The following is a 19,815-nucleotide window of genomic DNA, read 5'->3' as shown; positions in this document are numbered from 1 at the left end:
ACATCTGAATATAAACCTTTTTTCTGCACTCTCAACTTTAATTTGCACTTAAATCTGAAACCATGTGACTTCTACGCAGCTAAAGTGGAGTACAATAAATGCACGTAATACTAGTAAAGTAGGATATTTACTGAGAGAACATGTGCTTACTATCTGCATGTTGCTGAAGTTCAACAGATGACCTTATGTACAATATAAAGCCCCTGAGGAAACTGTTGTTGTGATTTGCAGCTTTATAAATAAAGCTGAATTTGACGGCAGTGTGGTAACCCGTGGAAACGTCACCAGTGCTAATGACTGTCACAGTCGTGGTTCTCTGTGCATGCTTGGATAAAAGCGAGGGAGTACAAAAACACACATGTGCTGTATTTATTTTTATTGAATTTGTATAGAAAGCAGCTACTTTTGAACTTCCAGTGCACTTTTCAGTTTTGCCTACACACTCATTTGTTTGCTCATGGATGACCTGCTCCAGCCCAGCAGCTGACTGATTATTCCCAGGTACTGCATCACAGTGAAAGTGAAGTTCATTAGCTTGTGAGTGGTTTGCTGTGTTCACTCACCGGTCGCGGCAGGCTGAGGTTGGCACCGTACCAGTGGTAGAGCGCCCGCCACACAGGCTCTGGCACCGTCTCAAAGTCTCTGCGAGGCAGCAGCTGCAGGGAGCGTTTTAGCCTGCCGCCCTCCATAGTTAACGTGGGCGCCTGCACAGGACACGGGACACACATCAGCATTCGAATAAGGGCACAAAGACGCTGGTCTGTCTCTCTGAATTACGCATAATAAAAAGAGACAGCACCCTGATGCTACACACGAGCAGAAATGCTGCGATGATTACAGAAAGATAAGACAAAAGGAAAGAGAGGTGCCATCTGGCCCCGCGGAGCCTTTGCCAGCAGATGAGGAGTGACTCCAAGAAAGAATCTGGTCATACGGTTTGGGTTTGTTTACACGTGCTAAAGATTGCAGACGCCCTCATTGTCAAAAGCCAGGACCACATCTGTCTGTTAGACGCACAGCTTTGTAAAACATGATGCATGAGCACCACCCAGAATGCAAATCAGGAGGGAGTGCAACGCTGCTGGAATGAGCGGCTTCTCTGAGCTCGTGTGTCAAACATACGCTCCAGCTGAGCTGTGAACGTGATACGGGACGCGCGCTATGCCTGAAAAGCTGCGACCTTATTACAGCCATACTGAGTTAGTCCTTGCCTTCATGGGGTCAGTGGTGACCAGAGGCTGGTTGTCGATGGCTCCAGGTCTTTGTGCTGCCAGCTGGGAGGGGAGGTGGCCGTTGGCTCCAGAAAAACACTGATTGTTGTTGTCTGAGACGTTGTGCTGACGTGCGAAACAGCTCTCTGTGGCTGAGGCTACCTGTGGGCTCAGTGCTGCTGAGACAGAGAGGGAGCAGAGCAAATACATAGTACAAAAATAACACCCACGATTTTCATTTTGATCTACAATCCGTGATGTGCGGACTGACCAGTTTCTGTAGCCTCTGAGGCACTGGACACGGCATCGGGTGACCTCTCCTCGGTGGGGCTGACGTGGCCGGACGTGGCCGGTCCTCCCAGGCTTTCAGGGAGGGCAGGCTCGACGGTGGCCGTGGCCATTGGAGTTCTGAGTGAGCTCAGGATGGACGGCTGTTCCACCACGATGCCCTTATGCTCCTGAGGGGAAGACGACACAATTGGCAAGATTGTTTACCGTGAGAGCCGCTATCACGTTTTATCTTACTGGCTGATGGTCACTGCTTCTGTCCCAGTGAAGTTACAGCACAAGATGCAACGATGAGTCTGACACACTGACTGGAAGTGCATGAATGGAAACAGAAACTGTCGCAGATGTTTTTAAGTGGGGGAAAATATAAATACATATACCACTGCTAAATCGCACACACCCGAGACATATATAAATAATAACAGGACAGCTGTCACGCATGTAATGGCCTGTAGCTAAGCTTTGTAGTGATGTATGAAAGTGAATGAGAGGTGAAGGTGAAAACAGGGCACTCGACTTTAAAAGGCCCCGGATAAACAAATGCATGGAGTAACGAGATTGTGACCAGTTCCCGTTTATGTGCAGAAAAGGCGACTCAAAGAGTGTCCGCTGAATATTCGATCCTGTGCCGTTCACCGCACAGCATCACGGGACGCTGCCTAACATATGTTAACCACAGTGCTGTCAGCTATTAGCAGCTATATTTAAAGCTTTCCCCATAATGACAATGTTTGACAACCTCCCCGTACCCTTAATGACAAGTTGTGACATCTTGGTACATATCAGAGGTGGTTTGACGACCATCAGAACAGGTTCCAGGTGTTAGACAGAGATCAGACTCATTTCTAACGCGCGCTCAATCATTTTGCTCCCGACGCCAGAAACCTGCTCAGCTCAGAAAACAGAAACAGACGTCTGAGGGGAAAAGAGCTCAATAAAAACTCCCGTTAATGCACTACTTACATATTTAACGTAGTCTTTCCACTGCTGCCACCACAGCATCGAGATGAGGAACCAGTTCTGGCCTTGCTGCAGCCCATGTCTGCTCTCCCTCTCTAACCAACCCCTACACACACACACAAAGGAGAAAATCACAAATCGGACCTTTCAACCAAACAATGACTGGACAGGTGGCGAGGACAGGTACGTACCTGATGATTTGCCCCTCCTCCTCTGGAGTAGCAGGCCTGAGCCCCAGGACTATGTGGCACACCTGAACCGAGATAAAGATGAAAATACACGAGGATAACGAATAAATACTCAACTTCAATGTGAACACTGTGTGAGTTTTAAGACTGTAGCATCTGGGTGCTGACCTGAAAAAGCAGGTTCAGGAACTCGTTGGCCAAAGCGCTCTTTACACTCCAGATCTGGTAGTCCTCGAGGGTCAGGTGACCCAGCTGGTGGAGAGTGAAATAGAACCAAGGCGAACATAATCAGGCACGCAACTCTGAAAATAAACACTGCTGTGACACCTTCGAATAGCTGTGGGTAAGATAAGGTGGCTGAGGACTGCGAGGTTATTGTCAGTGAGCAGCCAACACTCACACGGCCGCGTGAAAAGTGTTTGCTTTTTCTGAATGAGAGCAATGATTTCTTTAAAGCTGCAGACGCTTTAAAAGCCTTAAAAATTAATCATGAATACTAATGAGCATTTATGTATTTAGAGGTTTTGCACAGGACTGTGTTCCAACGACGATAACATGGAGCTGTCTTACCTTAGTTGTGTCGTGCATCTTTAGGATGTCTTCTACTATGTCTGACACACTACTCTGCAGCTCCTGCAACAGCAACACAATAGATCAGCATGCAGCAAAACACAGTAAGCGCCTCGTCTTAACCTCCTCCAGATCTGCAGCAGGCCATCACTGAGCTCCCGGACAGTCTGACGCGCAACCTGCTGACACTCGATGCTCTGATGTCTCAGACTTGGATTTAGGTTGGGTGAGCATGGGAGCAGTGGACGGCACCACTTCGTTCATCCTTTGGTACCTGACTGCGCGTTTGCACCACGTGAGGCCGGGCATTGTCGTGCACCAGTAAGAACCCACTACACCAGAGCAGGGTCTGACAGTGGGTCAGTGGAGTTCATGCTGGTACCTGATGGCAGCCAGGGTGCCGTTAACTAGCCTGTAGAGGTCTGTATGTCCCTCTGTGGATATGCCCCCCTACTGAACAAGGTTACATGCAACAATGTTCCCCGTGACTCATTCAGACCCTTTTACATCTGTCACATGTGCTCAGGGTGAACCTGCTCTCATCTGTGAAAAACAGAAGGTGCCAGTGATGGACAGTGGTGGACCAGTGGAGGATGATGGGCTCTCAGGCCACCGTCATGAAGTCTGGTTGTTTGGTCAGAGACATTCACACCAGTGCTGGAGGTCATTTTGTAGCTCTGGCGGTGCTTATCCTGTTCCTCTGTGCACAAAGGAGCAGATACCGGTCCTGCTGACGGTTAAGGACCTTCTGGAGTCGTGTCCAGCTCTCCTAGAGTAACTGTTGGTCTCCTGGAATCTCCTTCATGTTCTTCAGACTGTGCTGAAGCAAACAGCAATCCTTCTGGCAATGGCAAAATATTGATGTGCCATCCTGGAGGAGTTGAACTACCTGTGCAACCTCTGCAGGGTCCAGGTATCGCCTAATGCTACCAGTAACGCCCCTAGCCAAATGCAAAACTAGTGAAAAAAAACACACGAGGAGGGAGAAATATCGATGCTGATAGTGGAAAAGTTCACAAAGAGAACAAATTTACAGATTTACATTCTATTTATGCTGAATGTGCATATTTGCATACGTCTCTTAAACAGATCAGAAAATATTTTGTTATCAGAAAAAGAAAAACCTCTCTCACTCACAAAACCCTGACTGCTATAATTACCTTCCACAGTTAAAAGAACAGAGCACAGTTCTGTGCATGAGTCAGGTTCCAGTAGGCATAAATATGAAAGTTCACCCTTGATCGCTCTGGAGGGTTGTGTGCGTGTGTGTGACAGTGTGAGTTTACTTACAGGGAGTAAGTCTGTCCGATTGTCCTTCCACACCTCCAGCAAGGCCACCACCATTTCATGAAGCTCATCTCGAGACAGAACCCCATCACGGTCCACATCAAACACTTTAAAGCAAACTGGAAGTGAAAGAGACCAAAAAGACGTTTATGATGTTGATGAAGCACCACGCCGATGCATCGTGCCGTTCAGTGTACGAGCAGGAAATCCGACACGCTGCCACTGCTGCCAGTGCAAATGTAATTTCAAGCACCAGTGGAAGTCCTGATGAGAGCGGTCCATGACTGTACCGACCGATCGGGACTTTCTTTAAGGAAAAAAAAGACATTTAAACCCTGGATATCAGCTTCAACTGAGAAACGGGCTTGTTATGGGCAGCAGTGGGACTTGTGTGGGGTGTCTGTGTGGATCTGAATCCACAGCGAGCCTTACATTTCTGTCTCTCAGCAACAGGCCCCCTGCAGCATGCGGAGAGCCCACAAGAGATCTCTTTAAAGTCGATGTGATTGTCCCGATTTTCATCGAAGGCGTGAAACAAGCCTAAAAAACAAGATCAACAACACATAACATTAGGCACGCTTAAAGCAGGTCGTGTTCTCTGCTGAGGTCGCGTATTCAAAGCGAGAACGCCACTTTGGTCTCGTTTCTTCATCATTATTGCAAAGCTATGCAGATATGAAATTGAGCAAGTATCGTCTTACCTTCACTCAGTGACGCATGAATAGGAGGAGAGACGAGAGGAACGAAGGTTTCCAAGTCAAAGCGGCCGGTCCTGGACTGAGCTTTCAGCAACCAGTAGCGCTTCTCCAAGTCTATAATGTCAGACTCCTCCACTGCAGGAGACGCACAGAGATGGGCAGTCAGATATTTGTCACTGAAGGATCGTACTGCAGGCGAATGTTGCACAGTGACATTTGATTGAGCAGTTTCTCCACACTTTCCAAGAATTAGGAACAGCAAATCAGAAAGTTTTTATGAGACAGGTTTAAAGCCTGTTTGGACTTTCTAAAGTCAACGCATTCATCCAGAGACTGCCAACATATACATAAAGTGAAAACGGGACAAATGCAGAAGAACAAAATAAACCAAAAAACAAAAACTATATTTCTTCCTGAGACTGGCTCCAGGACGTCCGGTGTGCTAACACAACCGGCTGGGCTCCATCCACCGTTTCTGGGGTGTTGGTGTTTCTGCATCACTAAATGGAAGCACGGGACAGATGAGGTGCTGTGGTACAGAACAGCCAAGAACACGAGAGCTAAACGTCGTGTTCTGTTAGTCTGTTGCTGGGAACTCATAAACAGGTGTGTTAGTCTGTACACTGCTGCTCACAGTTGATTAAATCAGCATGCCAAACAAGCTAGCTAGTATCAGCTGATAACTTCACTCCACCCCCTTTTGCTCAAGGTCACTTCAAAATGTCACGTTGGAAGCTGACGGAGCCGTCTGTGTTTTTATTTCAAACAATATTATCCTGGTTACAGTAACAAAACTATGGAACAGCTGCCACGCGGCTACACGGTTACTGTCTGCGGCACTGAGCCACAGAGCCAAAACGAATGTGTAATTTAAAATGGAACAACAAAGAAACAGTTGAAACACCGCAGATCTGAATTTGACCTGATTTCTGTAAATGACCAATCCAGCACCGTTGATGTGAGAATGGAAAGATAAAAGCAAACTGTATTTTAGATCGTCCAGATGAAAGCCGTTTGCAAACATGCACTGCAGACCTGAACGTCTCTTTACATGTGAGGCGCATCAGCATGTCTAATGCAGGCAGATCAGCTGTTAATGCAGCCCAGCGTACATGAAGCATCTGCGTTAATCGTTATCTTTTTCTTTACAGGTTATTAAGCTTAATCGGATATTTTTACTTAAGATGTGTCGGCTAAAACTTCTAAACTTCAAACCTTCTTCTTGCATCTTCATTACTGATGCACATTTTTCTCACGTCATGCAGCTCTAACTGAATTTTATTACTGTACAAACCATGCAAATGGAGAAAAATAACACTGTGTACTGAATCATAAATATGGTGCTTGAGGGCAAAGAGGAAAGAAAACACGGGAGCATGCGATCCATAAGTGATGCTGCTGACAGGTGAGGGAAGAACTTCTGTGGGAGTATGGAGGAGCAACACGACACGAGCGCACTCAGATACTTTATCGTACATCAGCAGAAGAAAGGATCTCCTGGGGAGAACCAGGCTGTCTCCACTGCCTCAGCAGAGCTCGGTCATTATCCTCCACTGAGAAACAGTCGGCCAGCTTCTCCTAGCAGCTCGTTTGGTTATGTTCCCGTCTACGTTCACATCTTCTCCATGAGAACAGTCTAAAAGGATGAAGGTCGTTCTGTTTCCTTTCTGATTTCTTTAAACGGTTTAAATAACTAATACAGAATGAAAGCATTGCAACTGCTGCAAACAAAACAGTGACAAAAAAGTGTGTGAGAAGACACGCTGAACACTAGTTCAGTATTTAAAGCGCTGTGTGTGTTTATGGCTTTAAGCACGTTGCTCAGTGAGACTGAGAAAGAACCAATAAATTGATAATATTGAGCCTATTTCATGTCAGCAATGAAAGCCGGCTAAAACGACGACTTTGTGGTGTCACAACTCTCACTGATTATAACAGAGCGTTTTGTTAATGTTTAAAGACAGGTCAGGATGTTGTTCTTTCAGGTGTAGCCCAGGTGACGTTTAACCATCCGAAAGAAAGAAATACAAAAATTTATTCAAACGTGTCATCGGAAATTTAATACAAGTCCACAAGTACAAATTTAGGATCATATAAACTAATTATTGCTAATTAAGCAATTACATTTGGTGACCCCACACACACACACACACACACACACACACACACACACACACACACACACACACACACACACACACACACACACACACACACACACACACAATCATCATCAGTAAACCCAGGGTAGGGTTATGCAATGAGCAATGGGAGAATTTGCCTCTGGTTGTCACAAAGTGATACGGATCAGACCGATATAGCACATGAAGCTCCGCCCGGGGTAACAACCAGCCTCGTCCTTTAACTTTCTAATCTGCAGCTTAAGCTAACTGGATTCAGCAGCTAGTCAGCTAGCCTGTGGCAGGTAGCCAAAATGATAATAGTTGTCAAACGCAGACGTATGAATCAAATGGCCGGCACTTCCTGGTAGAAACTGGACTGTGGATTCTCGGTCAGGTGGGCTGAAAGCTTGTTTTTAGCAGCTACGGGTAACAAACAGGTTGCAGTGATGGGAGGCAGGTGAAGCTGAAGCCCAGACTTCTCTCTGACTCAGAGAAGGTTTTTATAACTCTCTGTAGTAAAGACACGGACGTCGACACAGCTCGACGACCTTTCTCACTTCCTGGTTCAGACATTTAAAGTTAAAGGAAACACTGAATACAAAACGAATGATTTACACCAGGGACTGTACGGAGACTGCATGGAGGAAATGATACAAGCCAGAAATATTACTGAAGGCTCTGATTCAGTCAAATGACGGTCTGACTGCTAATCTATAAAACTCACGAGGCTCACTTTGGATCCACTCCTGCACATCTCCCATCCACCATAGGCTCACTTCTACAAACACTGGCGTAGACTCGAAGACACACAAGAGCCATTCTTTGCTGGATTTAACGTCTTTATAATGATGATGAGCTTCAGTTTAGCAGTCTTCTCTTCTGAGTACGTGCATTAACTTCTACAGAGCCCAAGGACCTGCACTGCTGCTATGCTAGATGTGCTACTCAGATGCTGGTACGCATAAATCTACCAACGAAAAACAAATCCAGGTACTTTTCATTTGAATGACAAAACCGATCTGATGACGGGCCGTTACACGTCATGGCGCCCTGCAGGTCTGATACCCACCCAGAGGTGCTACTCTGTCCGAGTGGCAGCAGAGATACCATACCATTATCCAGGGAACATCCTTACACAGGTGTTGCCACCGCCAGTACGTAGCACAGCAAAACTCCCCGCATCAGCTGCCTGGAAGGTTATTTCCAAGGATTTCTACTCAAATAACTCCAAGATAGCATCCAAGCTAGCATGTTAGCAGCAGATTCACCGTGCTAAGCTCCGCCGCGAGTCACGCTTTATGTTCTCGTTCTGGAAAGAGTCATGAACCAGGGCCGTGTCAGTCACACTCTCTCTTCATCTCACACTCACAAATACAGATCAAGAGACGCAAAGGTAAGAGGATAAGCTGGTAGCAGCCAGATTAAAGACAACCTCAGCTTCTCTGGACAACACAGCTTCTTTGCAGCCATCTGAACTTAACGGGCTAAATTTACTTCTTGGTCTTGTGAAAACACTGACCTACAGCAAACAACAGAACGTGCTTTTGTTTGACGTGCCAGCAATCACTGCTGTTCGTACGATCGCTCCATCGTTACTCTCACTGTAACTGTGAGACGCAAATGTGGAAAACTGAGCTAAAAGCCACAAACCAATGTGACACACCCACATGCATCTCTCTGTGTTTGTGGAACAATGTGGATCTAAGGTATAATGAGGTCAGGGAATCATGTGGCATGAAGTTGGCTAAGAAATCGTTTTAGAATAAAGTTTTTAAAAAATCTGATTTGTGGAGACGTGTTGACAGAATAAGTGTACTGCTACATCACACACTACTTCTTTTAAAAGACTTTTTGCAAGCATAGACACACTATGACCTGCTTATGTCGAGCTTAGTATGCGAGGACGTCCTCAACACAATAACAGTAACCAATTTTTTTCTTTTCTTTTTTGTCTTAAACTCTTTGTCGTAGAGTAAAAACTTGCTGTTTCTGAGTGACGTAATCATGTTTTTAGACACACTGTGCTGTAGATCAAACGTCTGGGCTGGTAATAAGGCTTTGTATCTGCAAACCACAGCGTGTTTCTAAAGTGAACTGTAGGGTATGAAAAGGTTTCATTATCAAGCCTTTTTCAGCTCCTTCATTTTACACAATCAAAGAAAAGTTTCTCTCATCAGGACAATATCTTTAAGGACTCGTGTAACGTCCTGTACTGCACACGCTGCACTATACTACACTTACTGACCCTGAACAGTCTTTCACAAATCAATCAGTAACATCAGGCAGAAATAAAACCACCCATTCAAATACTTTTGTTACATAAGAGCCGGCTGGGACAGAGGTGGCTGTCAGCATGGGAAGACACTCGACAGCATCAACATTCATGTTCTCTGGTTCACACTTTGACAAGAACTCGCGATTCATATGAAGGAGTGATGGAGTCACGAAGCTGGAAGACGACATGAAATAAGAATCGGGGTCAGTGGGTTTAAAAACAGCACGTTTTAAGTGTAACGCTGTCGGAGCTGGAACGCACGCCGGGAGACGTTTGTGGTGTTTCCTGAGACGTTTGCTCTCCAAGACCGAGGACGGAGGTGCAGGAAGAAGAAGATGGAAATGGGAAAATGTCCGTTTCACTCACTACGATATGGCAGAACATCACACAGTGAATCTATCACGTCCCTGAAATATTTCACTTTTAGTCCCTGCTTTTTTATTTAACCTCCCACTGAGATTCAAAACCTCTTTCTTAAGGGAGACCTGGCCGAAACAGGCAGCAGCAAGTATCTCACAGTTACAAATATTACACAATTAAACACAGGCAACAACAACAACAACACACACAAACAAAATGTAATTAAAATGACATCAGTCTCATTGAAACATGTGTGGAAGGATCCTGAGTTTTAATTTTTCAGTGGTTCTGCAGCTTGGTCCAAGCCGAGGGTTCAGTTCGTGCAAACAGAACAGAAAGCAACAAGACGAAGAGAATAACCACCAGCACGTTTCGCTGCTTCGAATTCAGGAACAAATATTTACAAATAATCAAACGTTCTGCGCGACCAATCAGACGGGGCTGCACCTTCACATGCAACAGGCTCCTCCCAGCAGCCTGTGTTTACTGGTATACAGTGTTGGTCAAGTTACTTGAAAAAAGTAATCAGTAACTAATTACTGATTACTTCCCCAAAAAAGTAATCCCGTTACTTTACTGATTACTTATTTTCAAAAGTAATTAATTACTTAGTTACTTTTTAAAAACACGATTTACAACCTGAGTAGGTGATAAAGCGATAGATCTTTCAGCCCAATTCTACTTTTTCTGCATAATCCATCATACAAAATGTAATCAAATGGAAAAGTCTCTTTTTAAAACTTGTTTTATCAGTTTTAATCTTTTAACTTTATGCATCAAGCAAACATTTAATTATATGCAACATTCTCTGACTGGAAGAAATTAGTTTAACATTTAAACCTATTTTCTGCACATTCCAGCACATAAAATAAAAATATTTTTTGTGTTTACACTCAGTCTTTCAAATAGATGCAAGTAAAACACAGCAGAAAATAAATAAAGTCAAAGACTCAGCGGTCCTTTTGCTCTATTTTCACCTGTAAAGCAGGAGTGGGGTAGGCGGAGGTTTACCCTGGTGCAGGTGTGCCGCGGTCAGTGGAAGAATCCGCGAGTTTCTCTGTGAGTTTCCCATTACGTCGTAGCTACTCGGTGCTTGTTGGAAGTTTAGGGTTTTTTCGCTGTAAAAAGAAGTTTTCTTCCCACGCACAGCGGACACTAATGTTTTTGTCACTTTTTATGGAATCAAACTCAAAGTAAGGTCAGTACTTCCACGCTTTAAACGCTGCACGCTCATACTCTCTCTGCACTCGATATGTGATCCACTGTTGATCTGCACACAGCTGTTGCCACGAACGTCGCACTCGCTTACGTCACTGTCATGAGACATTCTCGCAAAAAAATTACGGTTTTAGTAACGCAGTAACGCAGCGTTCCTACGGGAAAGTAACGGTAATCTAATTACTGTTTTTGCAGTAGTAATCCCTTACTTTACTCGTTACTTGAAAAAAGTAATCAGATTACAGTAGCGCGTTACTTGTAACGCGTTACTGCCCATCTCTGCTGGTATATGTCATCACCTTCTAGCAAGAAACCTCCACATCTTGGCAGCAGCTGCTGCTCGTATTAATGCAAACTTTATACCAACTTGTGGTTCCTGGTAGCATCAGGAACACCATCAGCACAAACTGCATTCCCACCACTCAGAAGAGTCTGATGCTCTCCTTTTCCCCTTACAAACACTACTCTTCAAACCAGCTCTAACCTGCTGAAGTTTTATTTTTTTTAATTGTTTTATTTATTAATCCTCCCCTCCGCTTTAACAAGCTACAAGCCATCAATTTTCTTGGAGCAGTTTCACATTAAAAGCTTTCTAAGTTATTCTCTGTGGAGCAACATTGGTTAGTAAGGCCTTGTGCATTGCAGAGTTTGGCCAGGCAGGTCAGAATTTCTTGTAGTGACTAAAAATGCTGAATAATTATCCAGACTGATTCCAATCCAAAGTCCATCTAAAACAAACCAGGTATCAAATGAACACCTGAGCGTCTCAAGTGTGAAGTAAACATAACATTCAGGCGCACTGCTGCAGGACGCTGTTTTAGGGGTGGCCTTACGGTGTGTGACGCCCGCTAGGGTCTGGTAGAACGTGGGCGTGTCGCTGTCATCCGTCAGCGTGACACACACTCCTCCCGACAGCAGCCATCTGGACAAAGTGAAGGCTTCCTTGTCCTGCAGGAGCCAGTTCCTGAAGCGATCGTAGTTGACCTTGTCTCCCTGCACAAACAGAAAGGCAAAATGAATCTGCTGTCGCCAAAACACCGATCGCCAGCCGTGTGCCGAGTCCATCCTCGTTTGGCTATTTAATGAGGAAAGGCTTTGGCCCGTCGCTACGGACTCATTAGCTATTGTTATTCATCAGTCAAAGTGTTTTGGGGTTTAGGGCTTTTAAATTTAAACTAACAAATTACACAAAGTCTGACAAATAGAATCATTCGGTCGTGATGAGAAGCACCGACTTCTGCTTCTTGAACGTCTTTTTCCCCCAACAGAAGTTTACTGACATTTTAAAGAAGTCAGCTCATCAAAATGAGTGACAAGTGCCGGGGCAGGACTGCAGAAAGTAGCCAAGGACGAGGGCGCAAACATAGATAAGGGAAATGCACTTTGCTTCACATCAAGGTGGAAGCTCTATTCAGTTGACAGATGTCAGTTTCACGCTGCAAACATCAAACAGAGAACGACAGACGAGGCTCTAATATAAGAAACCTGATGAATCGTAACGATCCCCGATGAATGCAAATGTTCCCTCGTGCACAAACTTAGAGCTACTGTAGGAACGGCCTCGTGCACACCTGGACTACCAGTGGCCGAGGCAGCAGGTAATGCAGCCACCCCTTTAAAACCAAAGTGACACTTAAACATGTTATATGTCACAATGGCTTTGCTAAGGCCTGAACTCTGTATGTGTGCTTCAGTCAGCGAGATGATTGGCACCACAAACACAAGCTGGTCAAAATAGAGCGAGCCGAGCTGCAACACCTCCCTCTAGAAGGACTTGACTTAAATTATTTTGATACTTCAGCGATAAATAATGTTAACAGCTGCACGTAAACTGTGCAACCACATTACGTACATGTGTGTGGACGTTAGCCTACATGCTGGTGCTAGCACTGCTAATGATAGCTCCAATAAACTCATTGTGAAATCATTGAGTGATATTTATTGTGCTCCAAGAAGGCTCTTAAATACACGTGCACTATTTTCAGTTGAACCTTAGGTTTGCCTTCTTTTGATGTTTTAAAACTCTTTACAGCAGCGGTCGCCGCAGACCGGTTTATGTCCAACAATATTTTCACGGACCGGCCTTAAAGGTGTGGCGGATAAATACAACAAAATAAAACCAGTGCCGGTGTCGTGCCAAAGGAGGTATCCCCGACAATGTTTCCCCTGTGCTGGGAGCACGCAGGAAGTACTGATGTTTTCATTTTGTGAAAAAGTGAAAAATTAGTATCGTTACATTACCATTCAGTTTGAGGGTTACTACAGAAAATTATATATTTATTGCTCAGATGGGATTATTTTAACAAACCATTAACATTTTGGCTGATAACTATTTTTATTCTCCTGTAACTTTACTATATAAAGAGCTAAATCCTCCAAAGTTTCAGGAGTAATGCGTCATAATAAGAAGTGTTTGTGAACTAAAAATCAGCAATGTGGGAGACCGTTTGTCCGTGATTTGGACAGTCCAGCTTGTGCTCCTGACGCAGGGGAAACAAATTCTGTCGGGGGTACCAAGTTTGGCACGACACCGGCACCAAACAAAAAGGAAGATTTATTCATAACACACAGGAAAAGACGCAGGGAAACCAAGTTAATGATAAAATCGATAAAAGAATAACGCTGAAAGCCGATAAAAACCCTGAAAACCATGAATTCCCCCCGGAGCCTCAACTCTTGTGGCCCAGTACCAAACGACTTTTTTGTTTCTCCTGCACACAAACAATATCCCGACTCTGTTTAACCCACAAATAAGCATCTAAACAAATGAAACAATCAGTCTTGGACATGGATTTGGTTAGTGGTGATTTCAGAAGTGAACATGTAATTGCAGAAGGATAATAATGGACATAAACATCATCAGGGGAAAATGCAACACCTGAGTATTAGACTTTATTGTGTTGTGTCTCTAGAGATGTTTGCATGCTATAAAGGAGGTGGGAGTGGGGAGGTTTGCATGCTTTCAGGTGGTATTTTAATAACCAGCACAATGACTCGCTGATAAGCCAAACTTTGTATTATCACAGCGAGGAGGCTCCCTGTGCGCTCCTAGTAACAATGGCTCTTTTATAAGCATGTGACTGAAACCTCTGCAACGATCAAGCGCTCTGCGATAGAAGCTGAGGAGTCATTAGTCTGCAGCTCACTTGCATGAGTGCATGAGTTAACAGATTAATGCTGTGCAGTCTTTTGCAGCGTTTGCTCACCTCGCCGAAGGACTCCTTCAGGGATGCCGGGACTTCTCCATCCAGGACCTGCAGAACTGCTTCTATATCTTCCCTGGCAGCATATCCCCCCAGATCACTGGCAAACAGGCTGAAGAGGTCTGTGCACACAAACACACGAAGAAGAAAGCTCAGCTTTATCACAGGAACGCAGGCGTCCAGCACACAGCAGCAATGAGCTGATAAAAGTCTCAATGTCAATAATGTCCTGATGGATTTGAATGCCTGCGACATGTGAGATACGACTACCAGAATGAGCCTGAGGAAGAGGAGACGAACCAAAAGCATGAAAAACAAAAAGAAACGAAACATTTCAATCACTGTGGTCTCAAAACAGTCGCTCCTTCAGCTTGTAGCCTATCCTACAAAGAAATCAACCAGATGTCTCACACAGTTCTGAGAGTTTCCGGCCCATGTGTGCTTGGACAGTTAAGGTGAGCGAGCTTTTCTGAAGCTGTATATGTAGAAATACCTTCTAAAAATGATGTTTTGCAGTAAAACAGAACCACTCACCAGCTGTCATCAGTCCACTGACAAGTTCAACATTTCAATGTTTTGTTCCCAGATTAAATTCAAGTGTTTCGCTGCAGTTCCGACTTCGCTGACTCGCTTTTTCATAGTTTTCAGTCACGTGAGCGACTCGCCACCCTGTCGGGCAAAACATCGCTCCATCATGACGGTCAGCAGTGGACGGTCAGTAGTACTGCAAGACTAAAGTTTTGTTTTTATCTCGAGCCAAGACTACGTTCATCTCTTCATGGAGGGGAGACAAAGATATGAAGAGAAACCGTGATTTTTGGGGACTTGTGACCTGCTGGATGGGTAAATAACACCACCGTGTGGGAGGCGAAGAACAAGAAACTTCACCGTTAAAGCAAAGATAACTGCTACAGCTAGCTTCAAGTACCACGTGTAAATCTAACATTTGGTTGACTTGGACATTTACAGTGTCGGGCCAGGAAGTATGAGGAGCATTCATTTGTCACGTGTCAGAGTATTTGTCCGGTGTCGGCTAAACCATTCCTACAGTTTCACTGAGCCGCCACTGACAGCCTGGTTGCCGTGGAGAATGATTTGGCCTGTAAGGCGGGGTAGGTGTAGGTGTGTTCACAGGTTGGTGCCATATGCCACGCCCTTCTGGAAGCTGGTGCTGTGCCAAGTTAAATCTGAAGACGTTTAGAGGACAGCTGGAGGACCGCAGTACTGTTTTGTCTTCCAGGTGGACGTGTCCCAGTAGTGATGTGACAACTATGAACACTGCATCTTTTCTCTTTGATCACAGTGTATGTATATATGCATGTACCCCATCTCCTCCTTAACGAGTGCGTCGACGAATGTCATCACACATACAGTAACTATTAACATTTAAAAGATTTTTAAGAAAAACTTTTATTATAAAGCCCCAAATCTGTTTCGTTTATGTTAATTTCATCATTCGTTTGTTTTGTCACGTTCAACATATGTTGCCTATACATAACTCGACGGATGCCAACATCCGTATCCGGGATGGATTTTGTTCCAAGTAACACTTAGCATGGAACAAAGAATGGAGACAGATATTATAAAGGACTAAACCGCAGGTTAAAATGAGTGATTGCAGAATTATTGACCCAGGAGACTAGTTTCTTAAAGTTTACAGATATAAAATTGATAGTGGGGAAAAAATATCTGTGGAACGAGTCGTCTCATTATTTGTTTTATTAGCTTCTAAAATACAACAAAGAACAGTTTGATGACCTCAACAGAAATCTACATAATTGTTCATCTTTCAGTATGAAAGCAAACATCCAAGACAGCACTGGACGAGGCTTAGGATAAATGTCCGAGTCAAAGCCCAGAGGGAAATTTCACCAAGTAATCGTGGAACAAATCCAGGAGTCTGTCGGGCCTTTACACGGCTGAGATACTGAGAAGTGTTCACAAGGGTCAGCTGCTAATTAGTTCTTCACATTTTTAAACAGTACCTTCAAAACACGAGGCCTGTTAATACCTGTGCCAGAGCTCAGCCTCAGAAACAGCATTTAGTTCAGCTAAAGCTAGCTCGAACCAGCCTGATGCTGATTATTTGGTGGTGGAGATATTACCGAGTGCAACTCGCTATGAAAAGAGGTAGAGTGAAAGCACTTAAAGGTAAATATATGACAGGAAATACAGCCTCCGGATGTTTAACCATGACACCCCGTCTACATGCAAAGGGGGTTCGTTTTAGCAATTTAGAAATACTTTAACAAATGACTTTTCATAGTAGGTAATGATGTAATAAATTACTTTAATGACAGTAAGTATGTTTATCCAACTGTGGCAGTAGCCATGGCAACCCCTGATCACTCCTTGACTATAACTAAACTGCATTAGCTTAAAGCTTACATTATATCTCATAAAAAACAAATTTTAAAACTACTTTTATTCTGTTTTTTGTTTTGTTTTTTTTAAAGCGAGACAAGAGAGAGGGAAATGAAATCAACATCTCATGGCCTAAACAGATACTTACACTTTGCCTTCTCCTCATCACGTCCTCTGGTCAGAAGCACCAAACCCACGATCAGATTGTTAAAGTGCAGCCCTTTGGCAGAGCCTCCAAACGAGGTGTAGATCACCTAAAACACACACATAATCGTAACGTTAAACACGAGCTGCTCCACCGCCTGTAACACGATCGAGACGTCAGCCCATCCAAACACCACAGTGACAAAAGCTGCCAATGTGTGAGCAAAGAAGAGTTTTGACCAACGTCATCAGGTTTCACCGACAACTGAGGAAAAAAACAAAACCATTTGAAGTTTGTCGTTCAAAAATATAACAAATGTAACATTTAACATAACAGCTTGGATGCAGTAATGTTGGTGACTCTGGAATACTGCAAGACCTACAGTACGATGTCAGTAAAAGGAAAGCTGACAGGAGGAAAGTACTTCCTGTGCTGGACTTACAATTCATTTTCAGTTCAGTTTCTCAGAAGTAGCCCTGGACTAGTTTCTGTGGAACTGTGAGAGAAAATCACCCAAAACAAAAATAGAGAAATGTGCTCCTCATCTTTAAAACTATATCAGCTCGTGTTACGGAGGCGCTGCTGCCATTAAGCTAAAGGACACGCTGATGGCCTGCATAACATGACTCTGCAGTCAGAAGCTGATGAAGCATGTCCATGCCAGCAGGTCACACAGAGTACAGAAGCTTTATTTGTGGCTTTTAAAAACACGGAAGTCACACTGTGTCATACGATGCAAATTCCTAAATCCAACACTTTCACCGTCATCTGCCGCCCCTTCATCACACACTGCTGCTTAGAGTCCCCGAGAGCAGCCATTTGGCTTTCTACCTGGTAGGCTTTTAGCTAAGCTTTAGCTTCAGCCAAGTGGAAGCTACATTGGCTAGTCATTCATATGTAAATTAGGTTGTTACCTGAGAATTCTGGAGGGCAGTGGGGGTGTGTGAATGATTGCTGATTTCTAACTGCCAACTGCCTCTTTGTTTGTCGGGGGGGGCTGCTAAAAGCGGTGAACTTCCTTTTGTGTTCGTCTTGATGCATTCTCAATCATCCAGGAAAATAAATCTCCAAAAGTCACCAACTTGGAGTGTTTCAGTTTGCCATCTTAGGGAGAAATCAACACACATGGGTGTAGGTCCTTTGTTGCTGAGATTTATTGATAAAAACAGTACAAAAAACCAACCATTTGTACACATATTTACAAATAATAATAAAAAGTGAGTGAGTACACTTCAACATTTTCAGCAATCACTCACAATCCTGGCACTGCCATGGTATCTGTAGTCTGCATTTACCACATGTGTATCTGTAGCAGTGAACACATCGCACAGTGGCATGATTGTTCTTGCATTTGTGTTTGACCTGACACATGGCTCTTTTTCCAGGGATAGGTGTGGAGGGTTGTGTCCGAAGCAACTGTTCTTTTCTTGCCTTCTTCCCAGCTACATGAGAGTGAGCCAACTCTCCTGCAAGCTCCACCAGGAAGTCCACCCGTCTTTCCTGCGTCCCGGTGCATGCTTGATACAGCACATGTGCATTCAGTGCTGCCATGTCAATCATAATTATCAAAGACCAGTGGTCTGATTGATACCACAATGGACCACTGATCAATGGTCCACTGGACCACTGATCAGACCACTGGTCAGCAAACCTGGGAAACCCACAGATAATAGTCGATGCGTCGTTTGAAGCTTTGTAAGATCACAAAAGACGCAGGAATAAGTAGCAGGATTTCAGAGTGTAATAACGCACTGAAATAGAAGATGGCAGCACTGCATGTACGAGGATGCCAGCTGCCGTTAAACCCCGACGAAGAAGAAGCAGTTTCCCAGAATTCATAGCGCGGCCCTGCTCAGTTTCCAACAATGGCGGCAGCTAGTTAGTTTTAACTTTACTCTTATTATTCTTTCTGGGTCACAAAATAAACGTTTAACATATTTTCAGGCTGGAATGTAGCTGTGTAAACCTCAAATATCTGCTCAGTTTATCAGGACACCGCATATTTTCAAAAGCGCTCCGACGTTTTCGGAGACGTCTGTTACCCACTAGCTCGATAGCGAGCCGGGGGCTAGGCTAACTAGAGCCGTGAGAACACCGGACTCCCGGCAAATCGTTTTCAAACCCACCGCCGTCTTTCGCTACTCAGGTTAAACATGATATATGAGTCACTTAGATAACTTAAAAATGTTGTTGTTTGGCTTTTTTTAGTATTTTATTTGTTCCTGAGTAAATCGGTTTGGCTGAGATTAAAGTTTTTACACAGCTGAATAAACATCAAGCAGACAGCTGATCATCAGAAGTGTGAGATGCTCCAGAATTTACTCCGTTGTCCTGTTATATCTTAGATAGCAAGGAGTTTATTAAACTTCACCGAAACAATCTGCAAATTTCATTAAAATTTAATAAACTATCTTTTTGTCTTTATTTTTAGTTAGCACAGACCTTAAACACTTAACCATCTTCTTCATTTAAACCTGCATTTATTTATTTATATTAAAAAGTGACAGAAACTAAAAATACTGATGCATTCACTGATCCATGTATAAACTGTAAGTCAGGTTTGTATTCACTGCCATCCCGACTGCCAAAAACCTGCAAATAGTATTTATTGAATACACACACGCACAAAAAAAAATCTCAGTGGCTTTATGAAGAGAAACGTGATCAATTTCAGTAAACGCACATTTGTGGGAAAACAAAATTAAAGGGGAAGTCCGCCGATCTACATGCAAAAGGTCAACCGTCACAGAAAGCACATTTCACCTGTGAGAGACAGCGTGTCTTTAGTGTTTCTCAGGAACATTGGTCAAGTCATAATTCTGACGATGTGACGAGTCCACGAACAACGACAAACTGGACAAAATGTGTTTAAGTTGGACAAAGAGTAGAGCTGATGAAGACACACAGGTCGGAGTGTTTTTGGAG

The 19,815-nt window shown here is 44.0% G+C and overlaps 1 protein-coding gene across 7 annotated transcripts in view; it reads right to left on the bottom strand.

Annotated features, from left to right (window-relative positions):
• Positions 1-19,815, bottom strand: part of usp32 (ubiquitin specific peptidase 32) — a 65,725-nt gene that overhangs the window by 21,449 nt on the left and 24,461 nt on the right. For 4 of the 7 annotated variants that reach the window (XM_026193556.2, XM_026193558.2, XM_026193560.2 and 1 more), the window contains exons 3-15: positions 16,894-16,999; positions 14,385-14,503; positions 12,012-12,171; positions 5,206-5,337; positions 4,937-5,044; positions 4,508-4,623; positions 3,218-3,280; positions 2,816-2,899; positions 2,651-2,712; positions 2,463-2,565; positions 1,483-1,669; positions 1,212-1,390; positions 564-704 (exon numbers count right to left, since the gene is read on the bottom strand). In XM_026193556.2, the coding sequence (XP_026049341.1) occupies positions 564-704; positions 1,212-1,390; positions 1,483-1,669; positions 2,463-2,565; positions 2,651-2,712; positions 2,816-2,899; positions 3,218-3,280; positions 4,508-4,623; positions 4,937-5,044; positions 5,206-5,337; positions 12,012-12,171; positions 14,385-14,503; positions 16,894-16,999 (1,560 nt within the window). The remainder of the gene's footprint in view (positions 1-563; positions 705-1,211; positions 1,391-1,482; positions 1,670-2,462; positions 2,566-2,650; positions 2,713-2,815; positions 2,900-3,217; positions 3,281-4,507; positions 4,624-4,936; positions 5,045-5,205; positions 5,338-12,011; positions 12,172-14,384; positions 14,504-16,893; positions 17,000-19,815) is intronic. The other 3 variants (XM_026193557.2, XM_026193559.2, XM_026193563.2) reach the window with 1 other exon arrangement.

Source organism: Astatotilapia calliptera, chromosome 14 (assembly GCF_964374335.1).
Source record: "Astatotilapia calliptera chromosome 14, fAstCal68.1, whole genome shotgun sequence".
Classification (NCBI taxonomy): domain Eukaryota; kingdom Metazoa; phylum Chordata; class Actinopteri; order Cichliformes; family Cichlidae; genus Astatotilapia; species Astatotilapia calliptera.
The sequence above is the reverse complement of the archived record's forward strand: the minus strand, read 5'-3'. Positions and strand labels throughout refer to the sequence as shown.